The sequence below is a fragment of the Giraffa tippelskirchi genome, chromosome 8, assembly GCF_054371585.1.
Source record: "Giraffa tippelskirchi isolate mGirTip1 chromosome 8, T2T-mGirTip1v1.2.pri, whole genome shotgun sequence".
NCBI classification, from domain to species: Eukaryota; Metazoa; Chordata; class Mammalia; order Artiodactyla; family Giraffidae; genus Giraffa; species Giraffa tippelskirchi.
In genome coordinates, this window is record NC_137282.1 from 17583862 (window position 1) to 17607507 (window position 23646).

General features: G+C 35.0%; 1 protein-coding gene across 2 annotated transcripts in view; it reads left to right on the forward strand.

Annotated features, from left to right (window-relative positions):
- PURG (purine rich element binding protein G) overlaps nt 1-21020 on the forward strand; it is a 37914-nt gene extending 16894 nt beyond the window's left edge. Inside the window, exon 3 of one of the 2 annotated variants that reach the window (XM_081523514.1) lies at nt 20126-21020. In XM_081523514.1, coding sequence (XP_081379640.1) covers nt 20126-20230 — 105 coding nt within the window. In that variant the 3' untranslated portion in view covers nt 20231-21020. Of the gene's footprint in view, nt 1-5153; nt 6051-20125 lie in introns of those variants that run through there. The other variant, XM_081523513.1, reaches the window with a different exon arrangement.
- The last annotated feature ends 2626 nt before the right edge of the window (nt 21021-23646 follow it).

Below are 23646 nucleotides of genomic sequence, written 5' to 3' on the forward strand. Positions count from 1 at the left end.
GGTTCAAACTACTTGACCTGTACCTACTGGTTACATTCTCCCCAGATTTGACAACCAAGATATTCTGAGTCTTTCCAGCCCAAATCAAATCCATAGGTAATTTGTCTTCTCACAAGTTGACCAAGTCTTGAATAACTTTCCTCAGCCTTGTTTTTTTCAGCTATAACTTACAATTTATTAGAAGTAGAAAAACATATCCTTAATCAATCTGAATTCCTCACTTCTGATCTTGCTCAACTTGTGTTTATGTGTGTTTAAAAGTACATAACAAGAAATGTACTACCTTAATCACTTCTAAGTATACAGTTCATTGGTGTTTAAATATATTCAGCTTGTTATACAATCAATCTCTTAAACTTTTTCATCTTCCAAAACTGAAACTCTGTACCCATTAAACATTCCTCATCCTACCATCCCCATTTCCTGGCAACCTCCATTCTACTGTCTTCTCAACCTTTTTTCTCAATAAACAATATATTTCCTTAACTGTTCTTCCATCAATAATGGGTTTATAATTATTGCTACTTAGCTCTCCAAGTAGAATCCTTATATATCCTATATTGTTATCATTATCATGCAAAAAGATTTATAATTACAGGACAATTATGCTTCTATTAAGAGCCCCTTATAATCTTTGGGTGACTGTGAATGAGGATATTTTATTCTGGAAACTTGATTTACAGGGAAAGGTAACCCTTTATTCTTCCTGAGACTGAGAGGATTCCAATGGAATCTTTGTGCCTGTTTGTTGAAAGTTTGAAGTTAGAGTTACCAGTGCAATTAGGCTAAATCCTGGAATTTCTTAAGACTTTTCCTATGTATATCCTAGAATTGTCTTCTTCTAGACAATCCTTGTATAATATAATAGATTACTTGTATTATATATACTTGTATATATAATAGATTGAAAATTTATTTGTATAATATAATTGGAAATTTTTCTGGTGTTTGACAGTGTTGATGTTCACTAGATGATCTCAGAATCTTTGCTTAGTACAATATGAAACTGTTTAGCTTTAAGTAGCTTTATTAGAAACATAATTTGGGAGGAATAGCCATAAATAAAAATACATTTTATGCAAGTGTTTCACATGCTATTTTCAAAATCATTGGCAGTTGAGAAAAAAACTCAACCCAAGAAACATTTTCAAAACTGTTAAAGTTTTTCCTCAAAAAGTTTCTCTTACTCTGTTCTTAAAATTTTTCAAGAACTCAGTAAAGCAGTATCCATCTAAATAACCAGAAATGCTATAATTATAAGAATTATGCTTATGTTCTTGACATAAGGAAAAAAATCAATTTTTTTGGCTTAAATTATCTTGGAACTGGGACTTATGCAGTGGTCCAGTGGTTAAGACTTCACACTTCCAATGCAGGGGATATAAGTTCAATCCCTGATTGAAAACTAATACCACATACTGTGCAGGGCAGCCATAAAAATAAATAAATAAATAAATATCTTGGAACTGGCACAAAAACTAATTGATCATGATTCTTGAATAATGATAACTGAATCTTCATTTTATTAATTTAACAATTTATAGTATCAATGTATCATGAGTTTTATCTCCATACTTTTTGTAGCACCTAGGTTTTTCTTTAATGACATGTTGCAACAGAGTGATTATATTTCAAAGAAAATTCCTTAAAATTGAATTTTGTTACTCCTTTTATTTCTATTAAAAATCAAAAATGTTTTCTCAATAAGGGGAAAAAAATTTTGAGTTACAGAGATTTAACGAAAGAGTTGGAGTGCATCTGGTTCGGTAACATACTAAGCAATTATTTTTTTTCTTTGCAGTGCTCCCATCACTATATGTATAATTTGGCCACACTGTGCACCTTGTGGAATCTTAGTTCCCCCACCAGGGATTGAACTTGGACCCTCAGGAGTGAAAGTGCTGTGTCCTAACCACTGGACTGCCATTAGACTGCCAGGGAACTCCCTCCCATCACTATTTATTGTCACCCCTTAAACACAGAACTTCTCTTAGTGTCATGTAATCCTCAGGGCACATGCTGTTAACAACCTAGAAGTTAATCTGTCCTCTCTTTGTCGTCTCTAACATAAGTGAGACATTAATGTTTTGCCAGTTGGGAATCTTTAATGTAGTGAACTCCAGTCTGAAAATTCCCCCAAGTTCTGAGCCTTTTTTTTCTCTTTGACAACTGTTTACTTTATCAATTATAATATTAAACTTACTTAGAATTAGTACTGCCTGTGTGACTTATAATAATTAAAACTAGTTTCTAATATTCTTTAAACATAGCTAAACAGTACTCCTATTTAAGGGTCTTTTGGGTCATTAGGTAACTATGTGCAGTTTGGTTTGTTAATCACTACCATTTACTGTTTGACTCATTTTTGGAAAAAGACCCCCAATATTACATTTACTGATGTGCCAAGCTGGGATTCAAGCAGTACCTTCCATTAGGTAATTTGCTTCTGATCTGAGACATATTATAGAAAATCTACACTTTGATGGAAACTTACAATTTATGTGGAAAAAATTAATCTTAGATAAACATGAAATTTGATCTTTGGTAATTTGCTTCTGATCTGAGACATAGTACAGAAAATCTACACTTTGATGGAAACTTACAATTTATGTGGAAAAAATTAATCTTAGATAAACATGAAATTTGATCTTTGGTAATTTGCTTCTGATCTGAGACATATTACAGAAAATCTACACTTTGATGGAAACTTACAATTTATGTGGAAAAAATTAACCTTAGATAAACATGAGATTTGATTATTAGATTTTAATAATTCTAACTGACAGGTTTGTTTTAATAATTTTGTTTCAAAAACAACTGTAAAATGACAGTGGATGCCAAATTACTCACTATATTTGTGCTATAATTTATAAAGCAAAAAAACTTTCAAGTGTATACTATTTGGACTATTATTTCAAACATTCATGGACTTTAAAGAATCCTAAGGTCTCGCCTTTGCTCTCCTGGTGTGCAGAGGTGGTGCAGAGGCTGAGAGTGCTGTGTTGTGTGTTATTTGAAAGCCCCAGCTCTGGTGTTTTCAAGATAGGCTTGTTGTTGTTTAGTTGCTAAGTCATGTCTGACTCTGTGACCCCATGGAATGTAGCCCACCAGGCTCCTCTGCCCATGGGATTTTGCAGGCAGGAATATTGGATTCTCCAGGGGATCTTCCTGACCCAGGGATTGAACCCTGAGTCTCCTGCTTGGCAGGTGGATTCTTTACCACTGAGCCACCTGGGAAGCCCCTAGGTAGGCTTAGAGCAGGTCATTTCACTGCTGTGGACCCCAGCTTGTTTATCCATCAGTGTGGGTGTTGGATCAGAAGAACCTTTCAATTTCTATATCCATGGAGTCATGAAACTTCTAAAGCTACCTTCAACTTCCTTCTGTGGCCTTTTCTTATTTTCTTCACATCTTATCCATTTCACCTGACATTAATTGATCATTCTTTCTTTCTTAGCATTCTTAGCATCCTTCATATTTAGTTACAGTTGCTTTAATAAAGTGTAGACTTATCTTTTCGTCCTGTACACTAAAACTTTCAATAGGCCATTCTTCTAGCTCCAAAAGGTTTTTTTTAGACACAGACTAGAACATGATTAAATATATTTAAAAATTTACCAACTCCAGTATTCTGGCCTGGAGAATTCCATGGACTTGTATAGTTTATGGGGTCACAAAGAGTCGGATGGGACTGAGCGACTTTCACTTTCACTTTCAACTTTCCTGTACAGAAATCCCATCTCCTTAACTTAAATTTAAGTTTAAAGCCAGAGGCTGTTTTTTCTTCCTCTTTTTTTATTCCCCTCTACACCTTGCCCTGGGCTGATGATTAAAATCATCCCTCTTCATTTAATCACAAGCGTTTCTCTTCCTGTTTTGCCTTTGAAATCTTGTTGCCTGAAGATCACAGTACTTAACAGACGGATCAGAATGATGACAAGTGGGAATGAAAGTGATCATTTAAAAACCTGATAAGAAATACTATGTCATCTTATTCCAAAAACTGACTCACAAATCTTGTAGCATATGAGATCTTTGGTTTCCTGCCCATCCTAAATTTTACTTCAGATATTTTGTCCCTTGCTTAATAGATAAATGATCCTGTCCTTGTATTCACTCAGTGAGTATTAAGTGGCTGCTCTGCGCCAGCCCTTTCGCTAAGAACTCGAGATACAGTGATTTATGGAAGAATAACATTCCACCGCCATTAGCTTGAAGTGGGCCATGTCCGAAGTTATTTGATTCAAAGCAACTGTTGGAGCCTAATCAATCTGTCATTTTTTTCCATTCACTGAATACTCATCTGATTATCTGCCACAGGCCTGGCCATGTGTTGGTAAATATAAGTATGTTTGGAGCTGTTGTAAAAGTTGTATGTACTTTTCCCTTGAACAATTTATTCTCTAAATATGAATGATCTGCATCTGTTATGATATTTAGGATATATTTCATTGATGCCAATTTAGAGAACTACAGTGATACAACTTTAAACAATATCTCTGTCTTCTCCATTCCAAGTCTCTCTTTTTTTAATTAATTATTTTTTTTATTGAAGAATACTTGCTTTACAGAATTTTGTTGTTTTCTGTCAAACCTCAACATGAATCAGCCATAGGTGTACACATATCCCCTCCCTTTTGAACTTCCCTCCTGTCTCCCTCCCCACCCCACCCCTCTAGGTTGATACAGAGCCCCTGTTTGGGTTTCCTGAGCCATACAGCAAATTCCTGTTGGCTATCTATTTTACATATGGTAATGTAAGTTTCCATGTTATTCTTTCCATACATCTCACCCTCTCCTCCCCTCTCCCCATGTCCATAAGTCTATTCTCTTTGTCTGTTTCTCCACTGCTGCCCTGTAAATAAATTCTTCTGTACCATTTTTCTAGATTCCATATATATGCATTAGAATACGATATTTATCTTTCTCTTTCTGACTTACTTCACTCTGTATAATAGGTTCTAGGTTCATCCATCTCATTAGAACTGACTCAGATGCATTACTTTTTATGGCTGAACTACTTTATCCATTCATCTGTCGATGGACATCTAGGTTGCTTCCATGTTCTAGCTATCGTAAATAGTGCTGCAATGAACAATGGGATACATGTGTCTTTTTCAGTTTTCCATTCCAAGTCTCTTTTGATGTCCTAGGATGAAAATAATGATTCTGATTCATCTCATGTGCTGTGTTCAGATGGTGATGACTTCCTGAGCTCTAAGGTTGGAGATTGTGGAGTTCCAGGCAGGCTCATCCTAAGACCGCTGTGACTTCTATGACCGCTGTGTCCATGGGGTTGAGCTGGGGAGAGGATGAGGAAGGCAAGGAGCAGTAACATTCATGTCACATATTTGTCCTCCCTGCCCCAGATCTTTGTATTCATCTTCACTTTAATCTCATTCTCATCATGTATACAATATCTTCATGCACTCCTTTTCTCTCCATATGTCTGGATTGATAAACAAAATCCATCCGTGTTCTCAACTATGAATTACTCACCAATGTCTTAGCTGAATGGAGTAAACCTGATTCCACTGTGTCTGTGTAAATCACAAGCTGTAATAATTTTCGTTGAAGACTCATTGCAATGAAGAGCCGTTAATGGATAAATTCAATTATTTTTTGGTACAAAAGATTCATTTATCCTGAAAGTTTTTCTATAAATGGTCATTGCTGCTAAAATATTTTCTAATTAAATGTTAAAAAAGAATTATGGGATTTTTAAATTATAATAATTTGCATGTCATTTGACATTTTTCAAAGTTCTTTCATATATTGGATCTCATTTCATCCTGATGAAAATACTAATTCAGATGAGTTTAGATCAATATCACTAACCTCACTTAACAGATGAAGAAAACAGGCCCAGGCAGGTTAAATAGTTTGCTGTAAATCACTTAGCGATCTAATAAAATAACCAAGGTTTATAAGGACCCCACAGCTTGTTGAAGCGTTCATAATAAAACTATAGAAATTTTAAATGGTAAACTTAAAATTTGTTCAAATTAAGTACATGCTTTTTATAGCTGAATAAAATATTTTTTAATGCATTCTAGTTATTTTCCTGTTTTTGTTACATCTTTAGGTGCAATTCTGCACTGAATCTTTGATCTATTTGGGCCCTAGCAGAAGGCATGACAAATCATTATATTGTTGCGCATGTCTATACAGAAACCACTTGCCTAGATTCAGCCTCTAGTTACTGAGAATTCCCACCTTAGTGAACCTCCCAGAACTGGATCCTATTGACTAGAATACAAATCCCATCCTGTAGACACGAGTCTTGTCATGGCATTGCGTTGCATTGTAGCCTTCAAACAATGTTATTTGAAGAATTTAAGAGAGAAAACTACTTCATTTGCACAGTAGATTCGATTAATAAAAGTCAACCAGTGATTTTTTTTTCCCCCTACACGCTCACGAACAAGAGATAAATGACCACATAATAAGTTGGAAGCAGGCTTTTTCGAAAACCCGTTTGAAACAGATGTTCCAAGTTTTTAGCAAATTAACTCAAGAACCCACATCTTCCATTATATCATTATAATAGTTAACAGTGCAGTAATCTTCACCCACACACAAAATTTTATCATGTTCACTGTGTAATAATTGAAGCAGAAAATCAAAATAATCATACATACTAGGAATATTTGAATTTCAACAGGCTCAAGAGCATTGTGGTTAAAACTCTGTTGCCTAGAAAGTTCCATTGAATAAATGAATTGTTCCTAGCATTCCCAGGTAACCATGGTTTTGTACCCTCACAGGGGCTTCCCTCATAGCTTAGCTGGTAAAGAATCCACCTGCAATGCAGGAGACCCTGGTTTGATTCCTGGGTTGAGAAGATCCCCTGGAGAAAGGATAGGCTACCCACTCCAGTATTCTTGGGCTTCCCTTGTGGCTCAGCTGGTAAAGAATCTGCCTGCAATGCAGGAGACCTGGGTTTGATTCCTGGGTTGGAAAGATTCCCCGGAGAAGGGAAAGGCTACCCACTCCAGTATTCTGGCCTGCAGAATTCCATGGACTGGATAGTCCATGGGGTTGCAAAGAGTTGGACACAACTGAGCGACTTTCATTTTCACTTGTAGCCTCACTGAGGAATTAGCAGACTGAATTCTAAATTCTCACCTGGAGATTGAATTTATCTCTGCATATATTTCTGTGACCATAAAACTTTCATGTGGCTCAATCTGCATAAATAATCAAATAGCTATAAATATAAGAAGGTCAGTACACCTAGGATTATCATGAAGGAGCTTAGTAGAAAATCCATGTTTGCTTTTTGCTTTCAGAGAAACAAAATAATTTTAACTTAAAATAATTTCAGTGCATTTTGTCCACCCCCTTAAACCATGGCAATAATTTCAGCTGTATTTCTAGATACTGGTTCCCCACAGAGTTATCAGGCAGTGTCAGTAGACTAGCAGAGAATGGTAAAGAGTATAGAACAGACTTTCATGTCAGCCAGTCCTGGGTTCAGGATCAAATTTTGTCACATACTGTGTAATTTGGGACAAATTTTATACCTTTTTAGAATCATTGTGAGAATTAATTCAATGAGCTTTCTGTTTATAATGACTCGCTATGTGCTGGGCCAAGGGATGTATCAGTAACAAAATAGATAAGGTTCCTTGCCTCACGGAACCTATAGTCAGCCAAAATGCTCTTAAAGAAAATTCAGCATGCTAAGATACATAAGCTTAGGTGGCTAAGCTGAGCTTGCCTGGTGGCTCAGACGGTAAAGCGTCTGTCTGCCTGCAATGCAGGAGACCCAGTTTCGATCCCTGGGTGGGGAAGATATCCTGGAGAAGGAAATGGCAACCCACTCCAGTATTCTTGCGTGGAAAATTCCATGGATGGAGGAGCCTGGTAGGCTACAGTCCATGGGGTCACAAAGAGTTGGACATAACGGGGTGACTTCAGTTTCACTTTCAAGATACATAAAGCTGTTAGCAAAGGTTCTGTCACATAATAAGCATTTAATAAACTTAATAACCTCATTATTCTTCCCAACCCTTAAAGTGGGTAGTTCTCCAGAAAGTAGAGCAAACGTATGCAAAATTGGAAGGAAGTGGACGTTTCCTTTTACCAGAGTAACTCAGTCAGGTGTAGCTGCAACAAGGGAGTTGGGTTAGTTAAAATCTGTTGAAGCTGTTTTCAGTAAAATATAACAGCCAACAACCATGTAGGCAGAAATTTCTTGGACAGGAAACAAAATCACTAACTTTTATAAAGGAAAAAAAAAACTAGATCATTAAAATTTTCTGCTCATCAAAAGACGCCATTAAGAAAATGAATATCTGCAGACAAGGAAGTATCAAAACATGGTTTTATTGCTGGAGGAAAACAGAAATGCATTGCTTGACTTTTTTAAAAAGATGATCATTTGGCAGTTTGCATAATTTGGGGCCAGTTGCCCCGCAACTAAAAGGATTATAATCACCTGTTTTCTATTATTTGTGTTAACTGTCCTTAGTGACTTGACAACCTAGGATTTTCTTGTCTTAATCTGCCTCAATTTCCACCCACCCCCTCACCCCCAACCAACAAAGGAATCTTTGCAGTAATGTAACACCTTCATTTTATGTGCTATGCTGTGCTAAGTCGCTTCAATTGTATCCCACTCTGCAACCCCATGGACTGTAGTCCATCAGGCTCCTCTGTCCATGGGATTCTCCAAGCAAGAATACTGAAGTGGGGGAATGTTTCCTACTCCAGGGAATCTTCCTGACCCAGGAATCGAACCCAAGTCTCTTATACCAGATAGGAAAAACATTCAAGATGTTATGTGTCTTGTTCAAAATCACTTAACTTGTCATTTCAGAACTTGAGCTAGACCTTATTAAATGGTCTCCCCACTACCTAATACCTACTTCTCTATTATTTTGCTTCAAAATCTGTTGGGGATGGTATATGTGATTCATTTAGAATATGTGTTTGTTTTCTCCTCTCAGCTACAAGACTTCTCTCACCCGTTTATTTTACAGTTGAAAGCTATTACAAACAAGATTATGTTTGTGAGTCATTTTTTTCTTCTGAAAAATAGCTGTTTGATAGTTGACACACACTCTAATTCTTATTTAACCAGAAATTAACCATTATAATTGAGGTCCCAGTTACCATCATAAAGAGGCTCCTACAGACCGTCATTCTAATACTGAGCTTTTCCTCATTTTATATCATCTTGGACTATATTTCTTCTATCTTCTAGCACCTGGCATTCTGTTTTTCTTTGGTATTTATGAACCTTTAAACCTCTCACTATCTCAGAAAATATTTATCTGAAGCATCATACAACTACCCATGCCATTAATTATGGAAGTTTTTATCATTGCCTCTAGAAAAACAAATGGTGTCCTTTAGTATCAACTGAGTTTTTAAAAGGAAATTTTTTATACCTAAACATCTAGGTTATCATGTGTCAATTTATTGTTGTGGTTTTCCAGTTACATCAGTGTATATTTATACAACTTTTTGGGTCAACAATAGCAATAGCAGCGATAATGATGTGGGTTTCAGAGCATTACTTTCATTTTATTTAATTTTTTAAGCTTATTTGGCCACACTGTGTGACATGTGGGATCTTACTTCCCCAGCCAAGGTTGAACCCATGCCCCCTGCAGTAGAAGCACAGTGTCCTAACCACTGGACCGCCAGGGAAGCCCCCAGAGCATTACTTTTTTTTTTTTTTTTAGTAAGTATGTGCCTATGTTTTTCCTTTTCAGTCACACTGAGGTTTTAATGTATAGTAAGAAGCCATTGTGTGAGGTAAGAAATGACGGTTCCAGGAAATGAAAGCATTCATTCATTTATTCTGCGAATCCTTATTGAGTTCCTCCTACAGGCAGGCATTGTGCTACGGAAATGGCTTACTTTTTCCATTTCTTCCCTCTACTCTGGTGGAAATGATGAATAGCACTTAAATTAGATATTTTAGATGCCTTTGTATAACAGGTCAATTTAGGACAGCATAAGCCTTTGGTGGGTTAGAAATGGAATTAAAACAAGAAATAATTTGGAGAAATAATTATCTGGTTTCATTGCAGTCTTAATTTTGCCCATGAATACTTGGCATCACTCGCACATAAATTCTCTTCTGGATATGTCAGGGTATTACTATTTTCTTCTCAGAACCAGTAGAACTTCTTCACTTTATTTTTAGAGTTGTCCAGTAGTGTAATAAGATTATTTCTATAGGAAATTGGGAATTCCTTGAATATTTTACCTCTGATTGTCACCTCTTTAAAGTCAATGAGCTTGGCCCCTTAGATTTGAAGTGGTGAGCTAATCATGAAAAATTAGACCCCAACCAGTGGCATTTAAATGGTTTTAAAATGTGGCATGCTGTATATGCTTGATTATGCACCAGGTAGCACAAGGTAATGGAGAAGGAAATGGCAATCCATTCCAGTATTCTTGTCTGGGAAACCCCATGGACAAAGGGGCCTGGCGGGCTATAGTCCATGGGGTCGCAAAGTCTGATGTGACTTAGCAACTACACTGCCACCACAGCATGAGATAAAATTTTGTTTCCTTCCCACCTAAATGCTTTAAGTTCATCGACCTGCTTTAGATACTAGTGGTCACTACTGCTGCATCTGCATTCACACTTCTTTGGGGAACCAAAACAGGATTGAAGACTATACTGCCATGATTACTTTTAAGCATTTCAGCCAAAATTTTAATTGATTTTTTTTCTGTGTGTATAAATTAGTATTTTCACATGAATAAATCTGACTTGGAAAACCTTTCACATTCTAGGGGTTTTTTTGTTTGTTTGCCCATACCAAGCGGGGCATCCTGGATCTTAGTTCCCCGACCAGGAATCAAACCCCTGCCCTCTGCATGGGAAGCATGGAATCTTAACCACTGGGCTGCCAGGGAAGTCCCAATTCTATCGTGTATTTGAAACATAAGATGTTCTATTTCTTTTCTTAGATATAAAGAACATTTACTATCGTCCATAAAAGAATGTGTCTTACTTAATTCTTCTCCAGTTACAGAGAGCCTGTTTAGGTTTAGTGCGCTGATACAAAATCCATGTCGTCTGCAGGGTACATCATAGACCCCATTCTGGGATATGTTGCTCTCTATGGGGCATGATGAGGGCAGAATTTTTGACATGAAAAAAGAGAAATGACACCAACCTTCACGATGGTTCTTTAGTATATTTTGCTTAGTGGTAATGCTGTTGAACGTTTTATATTAAAGTTTAATTTACATACAATTCTTTTTGCTTGGTTGTAATGCTGTTGAACGTTTTATATTAAAGTTTAATTTACATACAGTTCTTCTTATACCAATCAGTCAGTTTGGGCAAGTATCAAGACATAGAACATTTTTCTCATGCCAGTTCCCATATATCCCTTCCCAGTCACCACCCACGCCGTCCCCCCATCCTGACTTCCAGAAGCAGTCACCAATCTGATTTCTCGCCCCGTGGGTCACTTTCATCTATTCTGAAATTTCATATAAGTTGACAAGTATATTTTGTGTTTGACTTCCTTCACTCAGCCTAGTATTTTCAGGACCATCCCTGTTGTTGAATTTATATTTCCTTTTTATTGCTAATGATGCTTTTTTTAAACAGGCGAAAAATAAGCAGATCTTTTCTGAGTATCTTAACTGAATCATGGCAGCAACCCTGTAGTAAGAATGGAGGGGAAAAAATATCTGCTAATACTAATATTAAATGATAGTGCTCCTAACATTCAGACAACTCTCCTACCTTAGTTATATTCGTACTCTTTTGAGAGACCCTAAATTATCCTATTATTCTATTAAAAACAGGCTTGTGCAGTTCAACAATTCAATAGCCAGTGAACGGTTACTGCTTTTTTTTTCTTTTACTTTATAGCTCTGTTTTGAGCTCAGAAAGTAACGTGAAAAATAATTGCAGGCTAGGAGACACTTCTTATGATATCTCTATTATCAAAACATTCAGGAAGGAATGCTTTCATTGTTTATCAGTATGGTGATGCCTCAGTTGCTTGTACACACTTTTAAAATTATATAATGTAAACCTTATGAACTCAGTTTTATTACTGGAAACTCACATTGGCCCATATTTTATGTAATGAAAGGAGAATGGATACAATGAAAGCAACATCCAGATTGCATTTTTGTTTTTCTGAAAGTTCTAATTGAATTTACCAAAATTTGGCCATTTTATTTGTTTTTTAATTTTTTGAATTATAATTTACATACCATACAATTCACTTGCTTTACCTGCACAATTCAGTTACTTTTGGTATATTTAGAGAGTTGTATAACTATGACCTCTGGCATAGAGATTTTTTTTGTTTTTTGGTCACTTAGCATGTGGGATCTTAGTTCCCCCACCAAGGATCGAACCTGTGTCCCCTGCATTGGAAGCTTGGCGTCTTAACTGCTGGACCGCCAGGGAAAAATTTAGAAAATTCCCAAATTTTACCATTTTAAGCAAAGAGTCATTGAGATTCTGGGGAGCAGCAATGTATTTAAGCGAAGATAATACTGTGATTCTGGTGTGGCATAGTCAATTGTGTACTAATAGATCTGCTGTTGTCTTTTTTAAGAAAATCCTATTCTTGCCAAAGAGGAGTCTGAATTCAGATGTAACTAAATAAAGGAGAGGCTTGAGCTGGCCTTTGGCTTAGTCCTTACCTATCCATGCTGTGTCCACCCTTAAGATTCTAAAATGGGGAGCATCAGAACCACAAAGAGGTTGCAGAACACCAAGTCATGCGAAGAGATCCCCTAATGAGCACTTTCTTAACTTTATGGAAAGGTGGGAGGTCTTTTTCAACAATAGTTTATACAACTAGTCAGTGAGGGAAAGAGAAACCATATGGTACTACAGTGTTGCATCAGTTCTATGGAAAAAGGCACTCAAAGGAAATATTTTGCCAGATCACTGAGAGAGTATTAATAACATTTCATCTATTCCCAGTCTCTGAATCCCTCTCATCTACTTATTTTCTCATTTCCTTTGCCTTTCTGCCTGCCACTAAATACACATACTTTCCTTCTTGTCTCTGATAGCTATTTTTTCTCCTTATGGTTCCTAAATTATTTTACCACATTCATATTTCATTCTGATTATTCCAGAAATACTGAAATGAAGCTCCCCTTTAACATGACCAACTTTAATGCAGAATTTGGCCCAAGTCTTATTTCTCATAAAAAGGCAGTTACATTTAAATTACCAAGAGAATCTCATTACTATAATTTAATCCATAAGGAGGATTTGAAGTGCTATCATACTCAGCTTCAAGGCTATATGTTCTACACTATGAAGATAGTTAACCACTTTCGAGCAGTATGAATGAATTCTCTAAGCAGTTCATCATGTTTTTTGTATGTAGTAATTAGTTTTAATTAACTGTCAATATGTTTGTTACCATGTGGAGAAGTGAGGATATAGCCCTGGTTCCCATTTTGATATACGTAATGACATGGTTTTAATGTTCAAAGTGTAAAGTGGTCTTAGGTTGTGAAATAAATAATTGTATGCCTGATTTCCCAGTGAGTACATGCAGTTTAAAGAGTTTGGGAAGTCCTAGCATAGCAGAAATTAACGCTCATAGTAAATCATCTTTCCTCCACCCATGTATTTGTGGTTCTTGCTAATAAAAATTAGAATTTTGCTTCCTAATTTTGGATAAATAATGTTTTTGCTTCTCTGTCAAAATTAATTAATCTAGCTATTATATAGTGCTGTTTTTATTAACATGTAAAGCAGCTTAGAGATTCATACCTAATATGATTATCATTTGTGGTTTAAAACCAAACATCTTGATTTTTACAAGAAATAATTTCACCTTTCTCTCTTTGAAATTGAACATGAAAAAAAAAAAAGAAGAAATTGAACATGAGGTCATGAGTCGCACTTAGTGGGTAAGACCTTTTCAGAAACATTCATGTAAAGTTGTGGAAATAGGAGCAAGCTCTCAGCTGCTAATTTTGCTGATAATATAAAGTATTATAATATACACACTAGGCTGACATAATTTAAGTAGATTTATTTAGGATTTAAAAGGCTTGACATGGCACATTGCAAAAGAAGGCTGTCACCTACAAATTGGCACTTGCCATCTACCTCTACAAGGATTAAATCATGAGCCACTGCAGCTACTGACCTTCAACATCCTCTAAATGGAGTTCAGGGTGGAGATCAGGAATGAGGCATTCTGTGCTCTGGGAGAAACTGCCAGAACAGGTCTTCAGATAGTAAGATATTTTCAGGAGAACAGTGTATGAGCCCAATTCTTGTATCTCCTCATATATAGAAAAGCACTGAAGTCCTTCATGGTGTTGTCTGCTCCTTGGGACTAGCAGTGACCATCATGAGGCTAGCAGAAACCTTTGGAAAAAATATGTGCTTGATGGCATATATTCCTCCTTCTGCAAAATCACATATATACTGACCTTCCACCCTACCTCTTTGGGGCAGTTTTCTCAGAGCTATCTGAGGTGCCATCTCCTTGGCTGCAGTCCTCATTTTGCCCCAAATAAAACTATACTCACAACTCTCACATTGTGCTTTTTTTTTTTCAGTCAACAAGGCCTAATGATGGTTTAAAGAAAAAACTTAATACTCAGTTGTTCAAGAGATCCAGGATATTAAACATTACAAAGTTATTCTTTTTTCTTAAAAATAAAACTTATTTTGATTACCATACACATTCCCATCATATCAAAGGAGGAAGCACAGCACAACGTACAATTTTAGAGCTGGAAAAGACCGGCATCATCTAGTTGAACCTCACCATTCATCTAGCTCACTAAAATCTCTATCTTCTCAAGGATATTAACTTTCCTGCACTTATTTCCAGAACACTGAAGAACCAGTAGTCCCCAGTTCCTTTCGCACTGTCTGTGTAGCTGTCTTTCCACTCCTTTCTGTTATTCTCCATATTCAAGATAATGATTGCACCTGGAAGAATTACTTCCTTGATTGTTTTGTGCCTGAATTAGCTTAGGAAAAGAATAGTCTACTGTACATGAAAGTACGACTTCTTATTTAAATATTTGGCAAAAGGCAAGGTGATTCAAAGTTTTAGGAGTGGTTATAATAACAGTTGTGTCATTGATATTCTGGTGAGCATATACAACATGGATTTTGCCATTATGAGTGAGTAATACCACCCTATCACTTAAGACGAGTAATACTACCGACCCTCTGGGAGCAGAGAAGCAGGAGTGGGCAAGCGCACCATTTCAGTTGGGCGTGGGGTCGAGGTTCTTTCTTCTGTGTTTTTTCAATCTCATTTCTCCTTCATTAAGTCAACAAATATTTATTTTGCATACAGCATGAGCTGGACAGTCTGCTAGGTCTGCATGTAGAGCAGAGAAGCTCTTGTCTTTGACCCCAGGGATCGTATGGTATAGATACATAGAACTGGACAACTGCTTCTGGCTTGCAGAAGATACCTAAGGTCCAAGTAGTTCCACCACGGCTCAAGCAGTTTATGAGCTTTCCTTTCCTCATAGGAATGCAATAAGAAGTGACTGTTCTAATCATTTGTAAGGCATTTGGAAATCAAAAGTGCTATACAACAGCTGAATGATATTGAAATACTAAGTAGAAAATACAGTAGAAATAGAAAGCAAGATTAAATTATATGGTAGGAATGGTTCTCATAGGTATTTTCAGGACTTATGTCATCACAATAGCACTGCTCCCAGGGAAAAGCTAAATTAGGTAAATACAACTGTTTTTGCAAAATCAAGAAAAAAAAATATCTGTGTGTGTCAGCAAGAAAGATCGTGGAATCTTATATTGGATATTACATGAGGTAATACATAGTTGGATTATCATACATAGTGTGGAATTTCCACACATCTACAGTTTCTATTAGAAATATTATGCATTTCTGTTATTTGAAGTATTTCTCTAGTAATTTTTAAATGCTACACTATCCAAGACTATTACTTACCAACAAGGGATTATATCCTCATATTCAAAAACTACAAGAAGGTTCTTTAAATTATATAGGAAGGATATTTGCTGTTTCTCTGACTTACCTATTGTATGTTGGGTTGGAGAGAGTCATTATCAGTGATTTATCATGATTAATCCTTTCTGATTTTACTTGATTTTAAAGTTTGTTACTTTTCTCAGAGGATACAAGTCTCAATTTGTATCCCATTCTATATCCTCAGAATTAGGATTGAATTGGGCACTTCTTTCGTATGCTTTTATGTGGTCATTTTTACATCCAAGGGAGATTCTCAAACTGTAGAAAAAGGAAGGGGTCCTTTTTTGCTATTTATTTAATATTCCATGACTATGAACTAATCCTCTTTTTAACATAAGTCACTGTATGTTTTTCCCAGCATTTCACCCTAATTAAATGAGATGCTACACCACAGTGTTTAACCTGCAGCATAACAAGACAAGGGGCTGTCATCAACCATCACAATCCCATGTTCTCTCCTTTGAACAATACAGTTTTTGGGGGGTCACAATTTATAAAAAGACATCTCCTTAGTTTAATGTCATCACGTTCAAGCTACAAAACTACCAAAACTCTAATATTATGTGGGGGCCGTTTATTTTAAAATATATATTAATATAATTATTACATGGTAAAGAAATCATTTATTTTATTGTCTTCCCCCAATTCACCAAATTTAATAATATGGAGAGGTTCCACCATGTTTGTTCCATATGTTTGTGCTTTGGTCTCTAATGACCTTTTGTCCTTATTATACGCCCTCTCTACATTTCTATTTAGAATAAAGAGATAGAAGCATAAAAATTAATAACCCATGCATCAAACTTTTTTGCTGTGCTTAATAGGAATGAACACTTAAGGGTAGAAACCTCATGTTTAGTACTGTCTCCAAAGCTCAGTTATTGAATATATTGTCCCTTCAACATTTGAAGAAAGTAAGTATAATATGTAGTCAAATTTTTTTAAAAAGTGATAAAAAAAAAAAGCACTTAATGTCTGTGCATTGCATGGCAGGGTGTGACTAAAATTTGCCTACATAAACTCTCATGATGTTTCAGATTTTATGGAAATGCTTTGGCTATACTTGGGTTTGAATCTTCATAATGACAAAAGTTCTTAATAGTTATTTTTTTAAAATACACTATACTGTTTTTAGAAAGTTATAATTCATCTTCCTGCTTATATTTGTGCTAAGTTTGTCTGTACTATATTATTAAAAATAAAGGTAAATGTATATATACTTAGATTTTGAAAAGTAGCATCATGTACATTTTTAAAATGTTTTGATAACTTGTGGCACTTTGGTAAAGGAATGTGCAATTATAAAAGTTTATGCCATTGTAATTTTTTTTTAATTCCCAGGAATGACTCTTAATAGGCTTTAAATTCGAAACCAAACTCAATTTTAAAACTAGCACTTTGGTCCTACTGGTAGTTCCTGTTTTTCTAATTGTATGGAACATTAACTTAAACCATTCTTTGCAATGCGTTTTACCTTTCCTCTTACATCTAATCTCAAAAATCTTTAAGGAACATTTTAAATTAATACAATGGTAATTAGGAAAGCGTTTTAGATATCATGGCCCTTTAATCTGGTGCCTGACTTTAGCAATTTTCTGATAAAAATAACTAAATGCCTGAAAAGAATATTTAAATATTTTAATTCATTATAGCAAAATCAAGTAGTTGATGTCCATATAGATATAATTTATCTTAAAATCTGGAGCTGCCAAGAGAACTAAGGACACAGCTGTGTTTAAAATACCCCCATATCCTCCAAAGAAAAATGATAAGAAGAAATAGAATTCTGTATGATTATGGCTATTGTATATACTTCAATTAGAATTACCTGTATTTTATTCTGATACATCCATGGGTATTAGAAGCAAAATGAAAACAAATATAAATTGTTTAACATTAGATATTGGCATCAATATAGATTATGCATAAGCTATTGCAATAAAAAATATTAATTGTGCCTGTATTTAAAGATATTATCTTAGATTTTCTGTGGCCTTTTTCATTTAAGGCTGCACAATATTTTAAATGTACAGACAACAGAATATATGAATGAATGAAGTCATGGCCCTGTTTGCCATGAGATGAAGTATTCTGTTGAATTTTGGGGGGCATTGGCTGTTATATATTATGACATAAACGGATCAGTCACAAGAAACGTGAATCTTATGTTCAAATCACAGCATTTAGAAATTATACATCTTTCTTTTTCCTCACAAAATGAATTCAGAATTTGCAATTCAAATTTTATCATTTTAAGCTGCTAATTGTTAAAAATTACCTAATATGGATCAAAAGATTAAATGAAATAAAAACTATGAAAGAATGCTAATTAATAGCATAACCCCATATGCTATCAAACTTCTGATAAGTTTCTTGTAAAGCCTTAAAATATTTTAATGAAAAAGTAATTACCTGGAAATGAAGGCACTTTATTACCTTGAACTAGCTATATGTCTGTATAGAACTTGTCTAAAATCCCATAAAATATTCTTTATCCTTTTATAAATTTATCCTACTTATGTGTTTTTCTAAAGCTTCTTATAATAAAATATAATAATTCAAACTATTTTAATGTAATGCATTACATAATACAACCAATGAACACTACAGGAAAAAACTCAAGTGTAACAAAAGTGTTTGTGATAATGGAAAAACTGTTAGTCTGAGTTAGTCTACAATCATTTGAGGTTAAAATGTTGTAAAATTTGAAGGTTTTTTCATTGAACAATTTTTAGACAGCTTTTATTTTTTTAATCTTATTTTTAATTGGTACTACCTTGTTTTGAAATGTTGATCAAAGATAAGGGCAATCAAAACTATTAAGCCAGCCTGTCATTACTCAATTTTTAGTTGAGGTTTTTTTTTTTAGTGTAACCCTAACACATGAAGAAATCAGTGTTGCTTCTATGCTCAAATCAACCATGCCTGGCAAATTACCGGATTTAAATCGGTAGTGTGGATGTGCTGCCGTGTATAGTTGCTTCCTCTTCAGAAAATTAGTACTTGATTTAAACAATAGATTTGATTCAACAGGAAAAAAAAAACAAGATTTTTTTTCAAAAGCTGAATTTTTTCTCAAGGTACACCTTACATCTCTCTGATATTTGTAAGGATAGGCTAACTTATATCCAAATATGTTTTTCAACACAAGAATATTTCAAAGCAAACAGACTTTGTGATTTTTGTTTGTTTGTTTAGTTTGAGGGCAGTTCACTTAAGGAAAAAAAACATTTTTCCATAATTTTACTTATTTTTAATTCTTTCTCTGTAGTGGCCATTTTCCTGTCACTAGTCTTAAACGTTTTACTACATGTAAATGCTGCTTCATAGATGCAATCATCATTACATGGTACAGAAAGGAGTCAAGTTTATTAGAAGTCTACTCTTACCAAGAAGAGACTAAAGATAAATTCCATGTCAATTCTTTGGTTTGTTTCTTTGTTTTGTTTTGTTTTTTCTAAATAAGATATATTAACCCAAAGGTGTGTTAATGTCATGGCATGAACAATCGTAAATGTAGATCTATCGAGTATTTTGTGATGCTGAGTAACAGACTTTTCTCAAGTCTCTGTGATGCTAAATATTTTCCTTAGAAGGTTTTTGTTTCATGTTAGATTGTTGTTCAGAAAGATGTTGGTCCTAGTGGGATTTTTAAAAACTGGGAAAACAAATAAACGCATGTATTACAAGTATAGAAATGGTGAATTGTAAACTTACCGTATAGTACTGATTCTATTTTCAAAGATGTTTTTGCTGTTCAATATATACAACATAAAATTGCTGCCGAACTGTAATTGAGTACTTTTTCCTAAATGACCCTGTTATCACTATTCCAGAATTAGAAGTTGGGCAGATATATGATTGATTCATGTGTCTGCATAGATGCTTCAAGGTATATTCTTCTCTTGGTGAGTAAAAATATTTTTTCCTTGGCATCAACGCATTGAGATCTGAATATACCTGTATCTATTCTTATTGCACATTTCTTATACAGTATCTTCAAATATGCTAAAATTGGCCTAGACTTAAAATTGAGGGTTTGTTACATGTTTTCTAACAGAAAGGTTTTCAATGATATTCATTATGGGTTTGTAATGTGAAAATAGTGAAAGTCCCTTTAAAATTTCATCTGTGCTAAATTTAAATTAATATTTTTTCTTTAGCTCACAAATTACCCTAAATCCAGAGAGAATATCAACCCTTTTCACTGTTGTCAAATCCAGCAAAAGGAACAGCCCTATGACACTACAAAAACAGTAGAGGAATAAAGAATAAATCTCTCATGTTACACTTCAGAATAAAGGCATTCGGTGAAAGAAATGAACCGAAGTTCATCGTGAATGCGAGGCTTCTGTACTTGACATTCCTCCACGGAAGGAAAGACAAGTGTCAGCACCATTGGCATCCTTTTCAAACCGATCTGATGTGGAATATCTTCCACCACACTGGAGTGCTTCTAGACTCTATTTTTGTTTGTTTGTTTGTTTTGTTTTAATTCATCAAACCTTTCTGTTTTCAAAAAAAGAAATTTGTCGGGAGTGGTAGAGAGATAAAGATTTGAAAATACTTTCTTAAGAGATCATGTAACTATATAACTCTGAATTTAAAAATTGAGGAGGAGGGATCATTTCAACCCACCACCTCTTCCAAGAAAACATGTTTTTACATCTGTAACTGCTCTAGTGTTAACAGGGTACAAAGTGTTTTTTGTCCTTTATTGTACTTAAAAGGTTCTCATTGATTGGTGATGTATTGTCCTGTATGAAAACGAGTCATAAATTGCCTTGTATTGTTTCTAATAGACCATACCACGTACCACTTCAGTTTTCATGTTCCAAATTTTTCAGTGATGCATGTTAACAGTTAGGTCCGAAAATTCTGTGGTGCTAATTCTTCCATATCCAATGGTGCTTCTGTGGATGCTAACTGCACACATGCTGAACAAAGCTTGAAGTTTAAAACTTTCCTCCCTTCCTCTGTTTATATAAAGTACAATAAAAATAACTTGAATTTGTCTCAAAGTATCACTGACAATCTAATAAACTGGTTTATATGTGTGATTAGTGTGGATTCTCGGTTATTTTTCAGAAAGCAGATTAGTTCTCCTGAGCTCATATCAGCCCAAAGTAGATCTTACTAGACGTGTGTGTTATGGTATTTGTGCCCCCAAATCTATGATACCTTCAGGAATTTAAATCCAGTTGGCCTGGCTTCTAGAATCAAGTTTCGATCAGAGCTATAAAACTTAGGCTCATCAAATTTGGAAATAAGTAAGTTGAGAAGAACACAAATGTTCTGAGTGTCTATTTTAATATTTTATTAATAAAATTTTATCACCTTGTCCATGAGATAACATTTACATGGAAGCAAGTAGGCCTTCAAAATCTTTAGTACAACGCAAAGACATTGTAAAGACCATTCCTAAATGATATTTAAAGTTCCTCTCCAGGAGTATGAAATAGGACCAACAAAAAAAATCAAATTGGAACTTTCCAGAACAAAGCCAATATCACATGCCAGAATGGCATAATAAATAACTCTATACAGTGGGTTCACTGGATTTTTAACTTTAGCATTTGCACTAAGAATCACAGCATTAGGACCAATGAAGCTGCTTCCCTTTCTTCATGACGGCAGAGGGCTGTCTCTCTTCACCTAGAGATAAATTCAATATTAAGGCAAAGTGTGAATTCGTATGCTGAGCTTGGTATTTTTCCTAACTCAAGGATAACCTTAAATTTAAAAAGAAAAGATCTATATATATGAGTTAATATACAGTATTGGTGTTTTTCTTTCTGACTTACTTCACTCTGTATAATAGGCTCCAGTTTCATCCACCTCATTAGAACTGATTCAAATGCATTCTTTTTAATAGCTGAGTAATATTCCATTGTGAATATGTACCACAGGGGAGGGAGGTGGGAGGCGGGGTTCAGGATGGGGAACATATGTACACCCACGGCTGATTCATGTCAATGTATGGCAAAAACCACTACAATGTTGTAAAGTAATAAGCCTCCAATTAAAATAAATTAATTTTAAACAAATAAATAAAAAGAAAAGATCAAGCTAAATCTGTAAAGCTCCTCAAGCAACAGTCATTGATCTCAAATAGAAGATGATCAAACCTATTAACCTAATCCAATGGGTCCATAACTGAAATGACATTCCCATACTACTATGGCTCTTTATTACATAAAAAGTATAAGCTACAGTTATTTTGCTTCAGATAGTTATTAAATCATGTCTGACTTCTAATGTTAGAAAATGAAGTTTAGAGAACAGAGCCCATGTGAACACTGGGTTTGCATGCCCATGACTTGGTTGTTGTTGGTTAGTCGATAAGTTGTGTCCAACTCTGTGCAACCCCATGGACTGTAGCCTGCTAGGCTCCTCTGTCCATGGGATTCTCCAGGCAAGGATACTGGAGTGGGTTGCCATGCCCTCCTTCAGAGGATCTTCCTGACCCAGGGATCAAACCCCTGCCTCTTGCATTGGCAGGCGGATTCTTTTCTACTGAGACACCAGGGAAGGCCCATCTCCATGACTATCTTGAACAAATGCAATATGTACTAAATCACAGGCTCTCCCCAAAGACATTTCTACTGTATATTTTTATAACTACCTTTACAGGATTTCATCTCTTGAAAACTGGCAACTAATAAATGTACTACAAAATAGTTCCAGGTTTTCTTTCATCAAAAAGAGAAACATCTATGAAAGTTTTAGAGTATTTTTATTTCTGTGATAATATTTTGCCTGTTAATTGAAAGAAAATTCTAATTTTATGAAAGGATAAGAATAAATAAATTGATTTTGGAAAAAACAATCTACTTTTTAACCTACATGGAAAGATCTCTAATTTTTATTCCCATGGTCAACCATATTTAAAATTATAGTTGACCATAGTTTGTCCCACCTAAAAAATTATTCTCATAAACTTTTTATCAACTTTTTTAGTATGAAATTACTTTTAAAATCTCACCTGCCTTTTATAACTAAAAAGTAATACAATGACTATACTTTGTAAGTTTAGTTGTTCATGAAAATAAAGTAGTCCCTCCCTCATTGAGTGAAAACATCATTGAAGTTTTTAAAAGATAAAAAATTATACTTGCCTCTACAGTTGTATCAACCTTATTTTGTTAAGTTACATTTTTTGTTCCCTAAACAATAATTTCCCCTGGGGATCTTAAGCTCAAGTGTCATTTGGAAATTCTTGAATGAAAACTTAAATAAAGATCCAAATGTTTCCCACTGAGGAACATCTTTAAAGCTAAATTTTGTATACACTAACAGCCTAACCTCACTCACCTTAGGGAACTGGTTTTTCTCATTAAGAATTTCTTTGAGTTTGAAAACGGCCAATGGTAATAATATTGACCTTCTTCTTAGTTTTTCAGTTTTGTGTGTGTGTATGTGGGATCCTAGTTCCCTGATAAGGGATCAAACAAACCCGTGCCTACCTGCACTGGAAGTATAGGGTCCTAACAACTGGACTTCGAGGAAATTCCCTGACCTTTTCTTTTTAAAAGTCAATCTATAACCTAAATTATTTCAAACTTATCTTCACACATTCTTTTTAAAACTACTGAAGTTAAGTGCATACTGAGTTCACACTGAAACTACAGTTACTTTTCTTACCCCCTACTTTATTTTGGGGAAGACTTCTAGAAAATAAAGG